At 48.6% G+C, this 14,251-nt stretch overlaps 6 protein-coding genes across 6 annotated transcripts; 3 read left to right on the plus strand and 3 right to left on the minus strand.

Annotated features, from left to right (window-relative positions):
* Positions 1-748: 748 nt before the first annotated feature.
* On the plus strand, positions 749-1,440 carry AOL_s00007g462 (uncharacterized protein; the record flags this gene model as incomplete). Its single annotated transcript, XM_011120363.1, has 2 exons — positions 749-876; positions 948-1,440. The coding sequence occupies 2 exons, from the start codon at positions 749-751 to the stop codon at positions 1,438-1,440; spliced, it is 621 nt and encodes a 206-aa protein (XP_011118665.1).
* Positions 1,441-1,809: 369 nt separating this feature from the next.
* Positions 1,810-4,737, plus strand: AOL_s00007g463 (uncharacterized protein; the record flags this gene model as incomplete). The annotated part of the gene is made up of 4 exons (XM_011120364.1): positions 1,810-1,827; positions 1,912-2,024; positions 2,095-4,464; positions 4,530-4,737. 4 exons carry the CDS (start codon positions 1,810-1,812, stop codon positions 4,735-4,737), a joined length of 2,709 nt encoding a protein of 902 aa, XP_011118666.1.
* A 466-nt stretch (positions 4,738-5,203) lies between these two features.
* On the minus strand, positions 5,204-5,713 carry AOL_s00007g464 (uncharacterized protein; the record flags this gene model as incomplete). The annotated part of the gene is made up of 1 exon (XM_011120365.1): positions 5,204-5,713. The coding sequence occupies one exon, from the start codon at positions 5,711-5,713 to the stop codon at positions 5,204-5,206; it is 510 nt and encodes a 169-aa protein (XP_011118667.1).
* Positions 5,714-6,034: 321 nt separating this feature from the next.
* Positions 6,035-9,180, minus strand: AOL_s00007g465 (uncharacterized protein; the record flags this gene model as incomplete). The annotated part of the gene is made up of 5 exons (XM_011120366.1): positions 6,035-6,140; positions 6,211-6,345; positions 6,406-6,964; positions 7,019-7,121; positions 7,183-9,180. 5 exons carry the CDS (start codon positions 9,178-9,180, stop codon positions 6,035-6,037), a joined length of 2,901 nt encoding a protein of 966 aa, XP_011118668.1.
* Positions 9,181-12,201: 3,021 nt separating this feature from the next.
* On the plus strand, positions 12,202-13,069 carry AOL_s00007g466 (uncharacterized protein; the record flags this gene model as incomplete). The annotated part of the gene is made up of 2 exons (XM_011120367.1): positions 12,202-12,955; positions 13,011-13,069. 2 exons carry the CDS (start codon positions 12,202-12,204, stop codon positions 13,067-13,069), a joined length of 813 nt encoding a protein of 270 aa, XP_011118669.1.
* Positions 13,070-13,353: 284 nt separating this feature from the next.
* AOL_s00007g467 (uncharacterized protein) lies at positions 13,354-14,044 on the minus strand (the record flags this gene model as incomplete). The annotated part of the gene is made up of 2 exons (XM_011120368.1): positions 13,354-13,456; positions 13,536-14,044. The coding sequence occupies 2 exons, from the start codon at positions 14,042-14,044 to the stop codon at positions 13,354-13,356; spliced, it is 612 nt and encodes a 203-aa protein (XP_011118670.1).
* Between the last annotated feature and the right edge of the window lie 207 nt (positions 14,045-14,251).

Below are 14,251 nucleotides of genomic sequence, written 5' to 3' on the forward strand. Positions count from 1 at the left end.
CGATGTGATTTTTGGGAGTGCAAATTATTTACTTCCCTTCCCCTCGAATCCATGCCGGAAACAGCACAATTTCAACTGCCAAGGCTTTATCACGCTCAGTCATGGTTCTTCGGTTTTCTAGGTGGTGTTTTATGGTGTATGCGTAGAACAAAGGCTATACACATAACGCCTAGTATTCGATTCCGACCACAGGTTCTCGTCCTCACTTCGCTGCAAACTCGGGGGTACTATTATTCACCGATCTTTCTGTGGGACTGTACCATCCTCAAATCCAATCGAAACGGTGGCTAGGAATTAATGCAACTATGCCATGCACAGAATAATATCGATTTTTCTATGGCGTGTAAGGCGTGATGGCGTTAGTATGTGGCACAGTCCTGGGTACAGCGTCAAGGGAAACAATTCGATTCGTTACAGCACGCAATGATAAAGTGCTATACGAACCCCCCCTCCCAGTGCTGTTAAGGATTTAAAGCAAGAGCAAGTGTTCGAAAAATTGACGTGGCCAGGAAACGCGCAGCAAGGCTGATTATGTTACCGGATTCAGGCATCATTTCCCCCAACTATAAATGCAAGCTAACCCCAGAGTTTAATCTGAGTCAAACGATCCAACTGTCATCCTATTGCTCAATAGATCAATCTCATAAACGATTATTCGGCCGGCTCGTCCAAAACTCAAAAATAATTAAAACATCTACCTAAACATTCACGAGATATCTCGCACCTACCCAGCTTAATTATGAGATCAATGTCTGATCAGATTCCCATCACGGATGCCAACCTTCTCAAGAAGCTTAGGGATACCATCGACAATGGGCTTCGTGATATAAGATCGCAAACTGATGAAGATTCCATTGACTGGAAAGCTAAGTTGAAGTACGGATCCTGCATAGGATATTTCTACGATCCCGGAGAAGCTAGCTAATGCAAACCCCATCAAGAATTAGGGAACTTTTGGACGAGATTTACAATCTCTGCAGTGAAAATTGGAATCTTCTGAGGTTCGTTGCTTACGCTGTAGCCGCTGTAGGCGCAGCACTCGTAATCCCGATAATACTCCAGATTGCAGGGTTCAGTCTGCTTGGTCCTGTCGCAGGTAGCTTCGCAGCAGCGTGGCAGGCATCTGTCGGTAATGTCGTTGCGGGTAGCTTGTTTGCTTTCCTTCAAAGCATCAGCATGGCCCCTGCCACGGCGATGACAACAGGTGCATTAATCACTTTTGGGGTGTTCTTGTGGGTTGAGCTGAAAAAGGAGCCCGATGCTCCAGCTAAACCTGGACCTGACGATGGTGATGATGGGGCTCCCGGTGATGGAACCCCTCCGGGAAATGCTCAAAAAAGTGGGGCAGGGCGAAGATTGCTAAATCCTTTGCGCTCAGTATATGATGGTTATCGAGTCGCTCGATACGGCTTCAGCGGCAAGACTCGATTCAGAGGTTAATATATCGATATGACCCGTATCGATTTTGCAAATGTAAACAACTGGTGCCCCTGACAAATAGTATCGAGTGAAAGAAGCCTGCAAAACTCATGTAATCTAGCATTCATGGATGTGGAACTGTTCTTACAATTGAAATTTTACATAACTCTCCCGCAAGTCTAATCATAAAGTATTAAACGTGAATCCGCGCGAGTCGTAAATGATTATTTGTGTTGATGTTGTGGTCGTTTTTAGTCATCGAGACGAGACCTCTTTCGGCTGTCGCAAAAAGCCCAAAACTTTTAAAGTTGCGGCTCCAAACGAAACCTTCAACTTCATCTTCACCCCAGTCCAAGTCTCGATCTTAGGATGATGCAAATATAGCACACCATGAAGACCGACTTTAATGTAAGTGCCTTCCTACTTTTAACTCACATGCTCTATGGAGATGTGATAAAGTATCAATGCTAACTTCGAGGCCGAGCTGAATAGTTTTCAAACTTGCTGGGCACAGTCTACTGCAAAGGCAATCTCGTCTTCACCCCAGATGGCACCTCCCTGCTATCGCCCGTCGGAAATCGAGTGACCTGTTTCGACCTTGCGAAGTACGTTTTGGTATTGATTGTAAAAGCTTTCAATCGTGCTTGTGCTGACTAGGATTATCGAATTTGATAGTAACAAATCATACACCTTTCCATTCGCCCACCGCAAGAATGTCGCCCGTATAGCTCTCTCCCCACAAGCCACCCTACTCCTCTCAGTTGACGAAGACGGTCGTGCGATTCTTACAAATTTCATTCGTCGAACCGCCCTCTATAACTTCAACTTTAAATCCAAAGTCCACGACCTTCAATTCGCGCCTGACGGAAGACATTTCGCTGTCGCGGCGGGTCGAAACATCGAAGTATGGAAGACGCCAGAGTTTTCCGAGGATAGAGAGTTTGCACCGTTCGTTAGGCATAGAGTGTATACCGGTCATTTTGATGACGCGAATAGTATTACATGGTCGTCAGATTCAAGGTTTTTCTTGACAGCGTCGAAGGATCTGACGTCGAGGATATGGTCTTTGAACCCTACGGAAGGTTTTGTACCCACTACGTTGGGTGGCCACAAGGAGTCCGTTATCGGCACCTACTTCTCGGCAGACCAAGAAACAATCTACTCTGTTAGCAAAGATGGCGCCGTATTCACGTGGAAATACACTGTTCCTAGGAGGAATGTCATGGAACTTGAGGACGATCCTGAAGAAGCACCCCAGGACCCCTCTCAGGAACGCTGGCGGATAGTCAAGAAGCGCTTCTTCATGCAAGGCTCTGCTACAGTCAAATGCGCCACCTATCATGCTCCATCAAACCTCTTGATCGTAGGCTTCTCGACAGGTCTCTTCAGTCTCTACGAAATGCCGGAATTCAACCTCATCCATACGCTCTCCATCTCCCAGAAGGAAATTGACCATGTCTCCATAAATCCCTCAGGCGACTGGCTCGCCTTTGCCGCCTCAAAACTCGGCCAACTTCTTGTCTGGGAATGGCAATCAGAATCCTATATATTGAAGCAACAAGGCCATTACGATTCCATAAATTCTCTCCTCTATACCCCCTCGGGGCAGCATATAATCACCACTGCCGACGATGGTAAAATTAAAGTATGGGACACAATATCTGGCTTCTGCATCGTCACATTCACCGAACATACCTCCGGAGTTACTGCCTGTGCATTCGCAAAACGAGGGAATGTTCTCTTCACGGCATCACTTGACGGTTCAATCCGTGCATGGGATTTAATCCGTTACCGAAACTTTCGAACTTTCACAGCCCCATCTCGTCTACAGTTCTCTTCGCTGGCAATTGACCCAAGTGGTGAAGTCGTCTGTGCTGGCTCATTGGACTCCTTCGATATCCACCTCTGGTCCGTCCAAACAGGCCAACTTTTAGATTCCCTCTCTGGTCACGAAGGTCCTGTGTCTTCTCTCGCCTTTGCAGCAGATGGGAACACATTGGTCAGCGGCAGCTGGGACCACACAATTCGCATCTGGAGCATCTTCGGCCGCACACAACTTTCTGAACCACTGAATCTTCATTCAGACGTCTTAGCTGTCGCCTTTCGTCCTGATGGCAAACAAATAGCGGCCTGCAGTCTTGACGGTGAACTCAGTTTTTGGGCTGTAGATGATGCCGTTCAAGTCAGCCATGTAGACGGTAAACGCGATGTCTCCGGCGGTCGCAGAGTCGGTGATCGCAGAACTGCGGCTAGCAGCCCTGGTGGAAAGAACTTCAATACGGTTTGCTATAGTGCTGATGGAACATGTGTTCTTGCAGGCGGGAATAGCAAGTACATCGTTCTGTACGACGTCGATACTGGCTCTCTACTTAAAAAATTCAGTGTCTCGATTAACCTTTCAATTGACGGAACTCAGGAGATGTTAAATTCAAAGAACATGACAGAAGCTGGACCGATCGATTTAATCGACGACCAAGGCGAAGCCTCGGACTTGGAAGATAGAATCGATAAATCGTTACCCGGTGCATCAAGGGGTGATGCATCAGTCAGAAAAGTTCGGCCGCAGATCAGAGTTACTTCCGTATCCTTCTCGCCAACAGGCAGAGGGTTTGCGGCAGCGAGTACGGAGGGGTTGGTTATCTACTCATTGGATAACTACTATACCTTCGACCCATTCGATTTAGAAATTGATATCACACCAACCACGATTTTGGGGACTCTAAGACGGAAGGATTATCTCAAAGCCCTTGTGATGGCGTTTAGGCTTAATGAGAAATACTTGATTCATCAGGTATACGAGGGTATTCCTGTAGCGGATATAAAACTGGTGGTCAAGGAATTGCCAGTGGTATACCTATCGCGATTACTAGGCTTCATAGCAAAGATCTCAGAAGAGAGTCCACATCTGGAGTTCCACCTATTGTGGTTTGAAGCAGTATTGGGACTACATGGAAGAGTCTTACGGGCTCAACAAGGCAAATACGGTAGTGAATTGAGGATGGTACAGAAGTGTGTGGTGGCGATACAGACAGAATTGGCGAGATTGTGAGTTTCTTTCCTACTATATTATTTATTAGGCAAGAAAATTAGATACTAACTGTGGTTTATAGGGCCGACGAGAATATATATACCCTCGACTATCTCCTATCCACCCCCAAAACGTCCGCAAAGCAGCAACAGGACAAAACAAAACCCAAGCTGCTAATGGCCCCTGAGGATGTGGATAGCGAAGGTAGTAATAATGGCGATATCCAAATGAATGGAGAGTCGCCAGGAGGGGGTGCTGGCTGGGAAGGATTCAGCGACAGCGACGACTAGCCTCAGGGGGCTTTTGCGATCAGCTCAAGGGATGAATTCATCATGATGTACGATAGAGTTATAAGTACGGAGTAGACATTTTGGTGTAAAATTCTGTATCTATAGATGGTGTAATCTGGAGATAAATTCAAAAGCATTTTTGGGTATCAGATTAAGCGGCGATTATGAGAACTGACTGATGTGGGCGAGAAATTTACATTAAATTATCGGTTTACAAGAAGGCGAATGCCTCCGTACGACTCGCGATAGGGACATATATAGTCATGAACGGACACATCATGCTTCATTTGTGGACCTCACCCGGGCCCCTCCTCCCTCCTAACAAAAACGCCGTATGCAATGCCAGCCCCCCCAACTCTAAATAAACATTTTTTTTAAAAAAAACAAAAAAACAAAACAAAACAAAACAAACAAAAACAAAAAAAACACTCACTATCTAACCGGTAACTTCATGAGAAGAGGCGGGTTAGCGAGTACACCTGCGGGTCGGAGGAGGAATATCCCCTTCGTCACCGGGTTCGCGTACTCGGTTCCGTGGGTCCCGTACCGGGCTCGGGGACCCACTCCCCACCTCTTCCCATATCTCCGTTTTCCAGGGTTCGTCCACCAGTACTTCGAAGTCCCCCTCAATTCTCGACCGAGCCGACTTATCGAGCATGAAGTTTCCATCGGACCCCATGTGGATAGGCCATTCAGTTTGGCGTCTCCACAGGGCGTCCACCCTCATGCTCTGCAGCAGGTCGAGAGTGAGGGGGTCGTCGAAGATACTGGGTTTGACCCGCTGGGATTGAACCCCCCTGAGCTGGTGGAAGAGTCCGGCCTGTATCCTATGGTAGTCTTTGGAGGCCCCCCTGAAGCTGTTCAGGGAGAACCCCCACAGCACAGCATTTAGCTGTGCTTCCCCCATCCCCCGCTTCCCCCACTCGTCCTTCAAAGTATTGTACTTAGCGTTGGCCCTTTTGCTCCAAAAGGCCATTTGCTGCTCGGCGGGAAGGCATCGGGAAGGACGATCCTTAGTCACTTGCATGTGACTGTCATAAGATGTTACGAAATCCTTATGTAGTAGCCGATTAAACGGCTCTCTGTCGAACTGTTGGTGGCTAAGCAGGCCACTCCGACAATCGAGAGTGGCTCTGCTCTCCGGGAGGACGGGATCTGGTACGCACGGCTTTATGGACGGCTTGGTCTCTAACGAATCTATTGGTTTGATGCATTTCTTCTCGTTGGGGCCCACTATTGGGGCCCCGGCTACTAGTTCGTTATTAACCTCGCCACCACCTCCGTTAGGCGCCCCCGCCTAGGGCAGCGCCTTGGCTTTTGCCGCCGTTTGCTGCTTCTCCCTCTCCTTCTTCCTATTCTTCTTGCTCTCTAGCTCGTGCCACTCTCCCTCAATGTGTTTGAGGCTATATTGAAACAGAAGGTCAGTTCCCGTCCAGAAGCTAGTAGGGGCTCATATTTTCTAATTAAACTTACGCAGTGGTTCTCTCCATCTTCGGCTCGCCAGCCGTGAAGTATGGATCCTGCAGTATATCTTCGGCCTTTGGCCGCTTCTTTGGGTCGTAAGTGAAAATACGCTGAGCCAAGGCAAGGGCATCAGCGGGAACAAAGCTACGAAATCTAAGTCAGCAAGGCCATAAGTAGTGGAGTGCTAATTGGGTTATAACATACCTTCCAAATCTCTTCTCAAAACACGGCTCGTATTTCTGCTCCGGCCTGAGCATGGAATACCACGCCATTTTCTTCCAGTCAGGCCAGATTGACGGACTAGGCGTACCTAGGATGCTCCAGATGTAGTCGAGCTGTGTAATCTCATTTGTTCCGGTAAAGATCGCTTTCCGGGTAAAAAGTTCCATGAAGACGCAACCACCACTCCAAACATCGGGCCCGGTTGTATATTCTGTTTCGCCCAACAAGATCTCCACGGGACGGTACCACAAAGTGATGATGCGGTTCGTAAAGTGCTGCTCGATTTTCAATCTCTCATACATCTTATCGTACTGTCGAGCCAAGCCGAAATCCGCAATTTTGAGTTGGCCTTCTGAATTCACTAGGATGTTCGAACTCTTGATATCTCTATGGAGGATCCCGGCGCGATGGATGTGAGCAAGTCCGCTGAAAAACTGGTGAGCGAGATCCTTGATATTGGCATAAGAGAGGCGGAATGTGGGGTGGTTCAAAATCCCAGTAAGGTCATGGTCCATGTATTCAAATATCATGTAAAATCCGTCTATAATCTGTTAGAAGCCTGGAGAAACAGCTAGTGGTAAACATCTGTACTTACTCGACTCGACCATGTTATCAAGTAGGTGGATGATTTTATCATTATCCGTTCCTTTGCTCAGCCGTTGAAGAATCTTGATTTCTCTGGCAGCGGTAATGGGAAACTGGGCATCGGGCGTTAGGTAGATAAACAAAAGGTGGTATAATAAAATCACATAAACTTACGCCATCTTTCTCCGATGTCATGCGAACTCTCTTAAGAGCAACCAACTCCTTGCTCATCCAATTTTGAGCTTTGAAAACTTGGCCGTATGTTCCTTCACCAACCAAGCCGATGCGTTCAAAAGGTGTTTTACGTGAGATAATAACGCGTGGAACAGGAGGAGCCGGCTTAGCAGGAGCCTTTGCTGGTGGTGCTTCCTGGCGAGATGTAGTGGACGCAACAGCGCCTTTCCTCTGTGCAACTGGTACTGAGTTGGATGATTTCCCGAGGCGACGGGGGATCCCGAATTCCTGACTACGCGGCCCAGTGGGCATCTTCCCTTTCCCGCCCGCACTTCCCATACTAAAGCGGACCTTACCCTTCGAGGCGTCGATTGGTGCAGGCTTTGGTGGTTCAAGTATCGATAGTTCGCTCCTGGGGCCCCTCGGGGCATTTGGTGGAGGCATCAAAGCAGCATCTCGTTCGGCTCGAGTATCTATAGGTGGGGGCGGAGGGGGAGGGGAAGGTGGTGGCGGAGGATATTCTTCCGGTCGCTCCTTGGGACTTGGAGGTCTTTGGTCCATAGTACCCGCATCCTCATGAGAATTTAGTATATCATTGCCCATACCCTTGTAGGGATCTGGGGTATGTTGTTGGGAGCCGAGCTCTCGTTCAGGCGACCCGGCACTAGAGGCAGACTCAAACTCTTCTTGGGCTCTAGGTCCAGTTGGAATGGCATTCGGGCCAGTCATCATCGGTCTAGGAGAAGCTGATCGTCTAAAACGGGGCTCTTCTGTCGTATATGAATCGGCGGCACGGCGCTGCTTGCGTCTACGGCCGCGGGCGTTAGTAACTGGACCTGGGCCAGAGGGCGGTGGGCCGCGACGGTCGATCTCTTTATCGCGAGAGCCTTTAGGAAACGGCGGGCGTCCTTGCTTTGGTCCTTCCCTTACCCTTGGATCTCTGGGTAGTGATTTCTCGGCAAGATGCCGTCGCTTGGAATACGGAGACAGTGAGCGGGTTCGAGCACGAGGAATATATCCAATCTCGGAGGCTATCTCAAGCCTTGAAGAAGTGGACTCAGCAGGAGGATGGTCATTAGCTGGAGCTTTAGGAGCGGGATTGCGGTTAGAGCTTTCAGAGAGTGAAGGCCGTTTGGCAAGAGATGACATAACATCGTCTGATGACTGCGTAGATCCTCGTCGCCGAGCTGGAGAAGCACTACCTATCGAGTTCGGCGAGTGATCGCGGCGTCTTGGAGAACGACGTCGGCGTGGCCTCTTCTCACCCTTGCCCTTGTAAGGTGGAGGAGAACGACTGCGATCCCTAGGATGAACTTTAGAAAATCGTTCAGGCGACCGATGTCGGGAGCCTCGAGGAGCAAAGTCGTTATCTCGGGAGCGTGAACGGCGGCGGCGATCAGAATCTCGGGCTCTAAGGTCATCTAAATCTCGTTTACCTCTTCTATCTGGCGAATCTTTTCGCGGGCGACGGATAATGTCTTCTGGTGACCGATGCCTGGACCTGGATCTGGATCTCTTCGATCTATGTCGGTGGCTGGGTCCTCGAGGGTCAGGTGAATGTCGTCTTGGTGATCTCGAACGTCCCTCACGTCGAGACCTCTTAGCGGCTCTGCTAGGAGAGGGACTTCTGATCCTTTTTGGCGATTTTCCACGGGGGTCAGTTTTGTGAGCCGTATCGGGCCTTTCTCTGCTAGGACGGCGCGGGGACGCTGACCGGCGACGTGGAGAAGCTGAACGTCTGCGATCCCGGCTGCGATCTCGACGGTCACGGCCTCTGTCACGATCATCTCGCGAAGACTCGCCCGGGATATATGTATCAACGGCTATTTTCCGCTTTCGAGAGCCCGGATGGCGGGGAGGTGAGCGTCTGCGCTCTCGGCTGGGAGACCTGCTTCGGTTTCGAGGCTTTGTGCGCTCGGGTCTCTCTTCAGTAGATGTTGGAGGCTTACCCGCCGTCCCAGGGCGATATGAATCATGGGAGCCTTTGTTTTTGGTCATTGTGGATGCAACAAGGATAGGAAGGTAGTCAAATGTTTCGTGAGATTGAGCTGGTGTATGAGTATCAGGAGGACGAAGTTGCTAGAGCAATGACAACAATTGATATTCGACACAGAGAGTATGAATGATAAAGGATGAAGAGCGAAAGCGGTTAAAGGAGTAATGATATGAATGATGGAAGGATGTTCAAGAGAAGATAAAATGCAAAGTGGTAGCTGAGTGGTCAATTGCAGATGGAAGGGAGAGAAAGAGGAGAAAAAAACTGTTGCTGAGGGTGGTTGTTGTGGGTTGCGGAAAGGTCCTGCAGCTTTGCAACGGATAGTTCCAGCACACCGAGACGAAAGACGAACAAGAAACAGAGAAACAGAATTATCAGATATAAGGCTCGTTCGTATCTGAGGAATGATAGCAGGAGGTGATGACGATGGATGGAAGGTGATGATGATGATGAAGTGGTTGATGGTCGAGGGTTGGTGATGTTGTGTGAGGTGATGAGGTGAGGTGAGGTGAGGTGAAGAGGAGAGGAAGAAAGAAAGAAAGAGGAGGAGAGTTGCAGGAGAAGTCGTTGAGAGGAAGAAGCAGAAGCACAAGAGGAAGAAGATCTAAAATGCTTCGTCGCCAACGATGACGACGGCCAAAAATCTCAGCCTTCCTGTTCTCCTTCTACTTCCCGTTCTCCTTCGTCTTCTCTATGCCTACAATCCCTTCCGGTTTCCTTCTTCACGAGATGTTCCTCCACTCCGCAAGTATCCGGCCAACTTCGAGTCGTAAACGAGGCACTATGCAAAGAATATTGTCGCTACACCGGCGGTTCAAGTAATAAGTCGCAATCAATGCAGATGTCGGTTTCTGTCGGTGATACTGTCAAACAGCAGACGTCCTGTGAGTCCTTCACGACGACAAACGTCACTGTGGCCCAGAATTCCGTCTACACAACACCCGCGACGTCGACGAGGGCATCGTCAAGCCGAAAGAGAGATTCCAGAGGTCGAAACCAAAAGCCAAGTCCTACAAAATGATACACCAAATGATACGAGGGGAGTTGTCCAGTGTTTATGAGATAATCCAACCTCACACCAAAATAAAGCCGGTGGTGGCGATTATGGGAGGCCTGGCGGTGGATAGGTGGAATATAAGGCCCTAAAATACACACCCAAGCTAAAGGATAGCTGTCAGTTAAACCTACGAGACTTGGCCTTATGTTGCTTCCGTATGCTACCCGAGCATATGGCACTTTTAACGGAGGGGAAACCAGTCATACCAGGCCGAAACTGAATGAACCAATGTCAAGGTTGACCTGATCGATCGAACGACCGCGACCAAAAGCCTTCTCTCGCGCGACAAAAAGATACCTCAAGGTATCCTAGACAATACTGTTGGTAGCGGGTCCTTCTGTGGAATGCAGCAGTATAATCGTTGTTCCAGACCCAATCCTGAGTTCCGAGGGTACAAAGATCCGAATCCGAGTCGGGAGGGCGAAAGTGTCGATGTTGAGTCGCGGGTTTTCTGGCCAGAGAAATTCGAATTCCAGAATTTTGTTTGACCGGTTTGATTCGCAGGACTCCTTTTCGGGCTTGGTCCCGGGGGGCCATCACCACCCATGTTCCAGCCCGGTTTCCAGTTTCGGGGGTCGTTAGGCGGCTTCGCTTGTTCTCCGGGGTACAGCCGTTCAAATGTTGTTCTTGTTCCTGCGGCTTCTCTCTTCCGAATTGGATATCCACCCAGCCATTGGAAGCATCTGCGGCTGGTTAGGGCGAGAGATGCATATCTCGATCGGCTCCATTTTCCAGCCAAAAATGCAGGTGCTTCGTGGCTCCCCGGGTACTGCTCGCCGAACCGAGAGGTTCGGTCTGCAGCCGCCGAGTCCCTTCTGTCATAGCGGGACAGTATCCCACCAGACGAATGGGACGAGCTTTACGACATGTATCACGACTATGGCTACTATCTACAGGATGTCGACCTGAAATAACAAGATATACAACTATCCACCGCGAGTCGAAAACACCATGGACACGTGTTTTGCGGGATTAGATGGCCTGGGATGTTAAATGTCAGGCCAATGAAAGACTTGGTCACCGGTCACCCCGCCCATTAGGACATAACCAGGGTTGATGTTGATCCGAAAGCAATTCAGGATGGGAGAGTATTTTGAACTGTCCGCATAGGCCTAAAAGCCGGTGCAATACACCTCTTCATGCGTCGATATGAACGAGTCTGGCCCTTTATCAGTGGCCTTGATCCACAGGCTTATTCATAGAGCGCCCATAGATCCCCACATAGATAGATAAACTGCGTCCAACATGGCACACCAAACATGTCGGATCCTACGCCATCGGGATGGCATTGCATGTTGTCATTGAACGAGGTATAAAAACCAAGTCTTCTGGGCCTTCCGTAGCGAGCTGGATGAGATTGTTTGCATTTCCAGCCGCCTCAGTGGTGTAACTCGGAAGTTTTGTGTGATCGCATCATCATATCCTCCGCAGCTCAGCTAAGAGCAGTCCCTTAAATGATCTTTCGGTCATTGGTACAAATGGCATCCTGCCATTCCGGTAGTTTGATGAAGCGTTAAAATGGCCCTAGATTAGCCGGGTCGCGATTCGATGGGGCAGGCATTTCGTTGGAGCCTCCGACTTCCGATGCGATGCAGGGCTGGTCCCGCGGTGAAGCCTTCCACAGCCATCCCAACCCTCCGTAAAAACCCCACAGCTTCGTCCTCCGCGCCAGAGAAAAAGTATCCCAAGTCGCCAGTCCTCATCGTCCAAACTAGATCCGAACCCGCTGCTGCCGTGCAAGCTGATAGATAATCCTGGGTTTGTACAGAAGACAAGAAAAGAGGGACAGAAAAAAAAAACCAAGGAAACCAACTTCCTTTCGCTGGTTGCAATTTTGCAGGCCCTCGCGTCTTGGCATTTCCCTTCTGGCGGCGCCAATTGCAAACCCAACCTTCAAACGAAACATCAAAAAATTTCAGACCACTTTGCGAAATCCAACATTTCCAATCTACAACCATCCACAAAAATGTCGATACCAGCAACTAAGAAGCGGAAGCTCGAGGGCGCTGCTACCTCTAGCGCAAAGTTAACAAAGTCAATTCCTTTAAAATCAAGTTTAAAAGCTTCCGCCTCAAAACCGAATCCTACAAAAAAGGACCGACAACCAGCTCCAGCATCATCTGACGAAGAAGACGAAGAAGAAATTTCAAACAACGAAGATTCTGGGGATGAAGATGAAGAATTCTCAGATGACAACGATGGCGACGTCTCCGACGCAAATAACCATTCTGATTCCTCTTCTTATGACCTCTCCGACGACGAAGGCGGGAACGGAGAAACCGACGAATTCCCCTCTGAACTCGTCGAATCCAAAAAAAGAAAGCGAAACGATCCCACAACCTTCGCAACTTCCATGTCCAAGATTCTCTCCTCTCACTTAACGACACAAGCTCGTAAAGACCCTATTCTTATCCGTTCCAAGAAGGCCGCCCACGATATCTCTGATCAAAAACTCGAGGCGAAGGCGAAGCGACTTATCTCGCAGCAAAAACGTGAAGCTTTGGAGAAAGGAAGAGTGAAGGATATCATTCCAAAAGACGACGCTACAGGCGAGGAAGTCAAAAACGTTCTAGAAAAGGAGAAGGCACTAAGAAAGATTGCACAGAGGGGTGTAATTAAGCTGTTTAACGCAGTGAGAGCAGCACAGGTCAAAGGCGAGGAGGCAAGGAAAGATGGCAAGCTCAAGGGGACACTTGGTATCGATACCAAAAACAAGAATGGTATGTCTAAACTCCCACGGCAGCTATTGGAGCGGGTTCTAATGAAACACTACAGTTACCGAAATCTCGAAAGAAAGCTTCTTAGATATGATCTCGAAATCGAAGGAGAAGTGAGTGAGTCCGGATAGTGGTAGATTTATGGTTTTTCTTTTACGAAGCGATTACCCGAGTGAAGATGGATACGAATCCTATATACATTACCCGAAAGGGGTTTGTGATGCAATGCCTTTTATATACCCCAATGATAACTCCTGGCTTGGTAGACCGTGTGAATAGATGCACTCTACCTTTGGAATATAATATGATACAAATGGTCAATCTCCGACCATACTCCCGCTGTTGTTGACCTGCGATCCTACTAAGTTGGCCAAAATGCCTTGATTCATGTGTAGATGCCATTACTTGAAATCGCTCGCCTGTAGATTCCTTGTCATGGCCGGCAGCTTGACCTTCAATCCATCGATGTCTTTCTTCATCTTCACCTGACACCCCAGTCTCGACCTATCAACTCGCCTTCATTAGTAATCACCCTTCAAATCTCCGAGAGAGAAAAAAACAATGAGAAAAAGGATCAACTTACGTCTCCGTCAATCCAAATGCCAAATCTAACATATCATTCTCATCATCATCCGGCTCCTCCAACAGATCATACATCTCCTGATCCTCCACAATAACATGACAAGTACTACACGCACAACTCCCTCCACAAGCTCCCTCCATCTCTAAATCGTGTGCTTGTCCGATATCCAGCAGATTATCCCCCTCTGCAACCTCAAAGGTAAACTCATTCCCTTCTTTTGTAACAAACGTAACCTTAAGTTCTTCACCGGGTTTTGGATGAGTGAGGTGTCCGTGGGACAAATAGGAAGTAGTAGAAAATTGTCTAAGATATATCGAAGATTGGAAGGGTAGTCTGGGACGAAGAGTTCGAGTGGTGAAGGTTCTGTTATGTGCGCCGGGTTGGACCGGTGATCTTGTCGGTATCGGCCGTGGACATCGTGTAACTATGCTATCACCGGCGTGGAAGAGTCGATTACTACACTGAGACTGTAGATTCCGGAGTATTGAAGAACCACGAGGCGGAGGCATTGTGATTAAACCCTCTTTTGAGCTGGCCCCTTTAAATTGCTAAGGAGCTCAAAAAAAAGAACCGGGTTTCTGAGGATGAGGATGATGAAGTAACGAGCGAATAAGAAAGCTGGGGAATGTAAGGAATCGAAGGGAAATCGAAAGAATTTAGAAACTGGGAAATATCAAAATTCCAACCTCGAAATCTGTGTTGGACCGGCGATAACA

Source organism: Orbilia oligospora (assembly GCF_000225545.1).
Source record: "Orbilia oligospora ATCC 24927 unplaced genomic scaffold scaffold00007, whole genome shotgun sequence".
Taxonomy (NCBI): Eukaryota; Fungi; Ascomycota; class Orbiliomycetes; order Orbiliales; family Orbiliaceae; genus Orbilia; species Orbilia oligospora.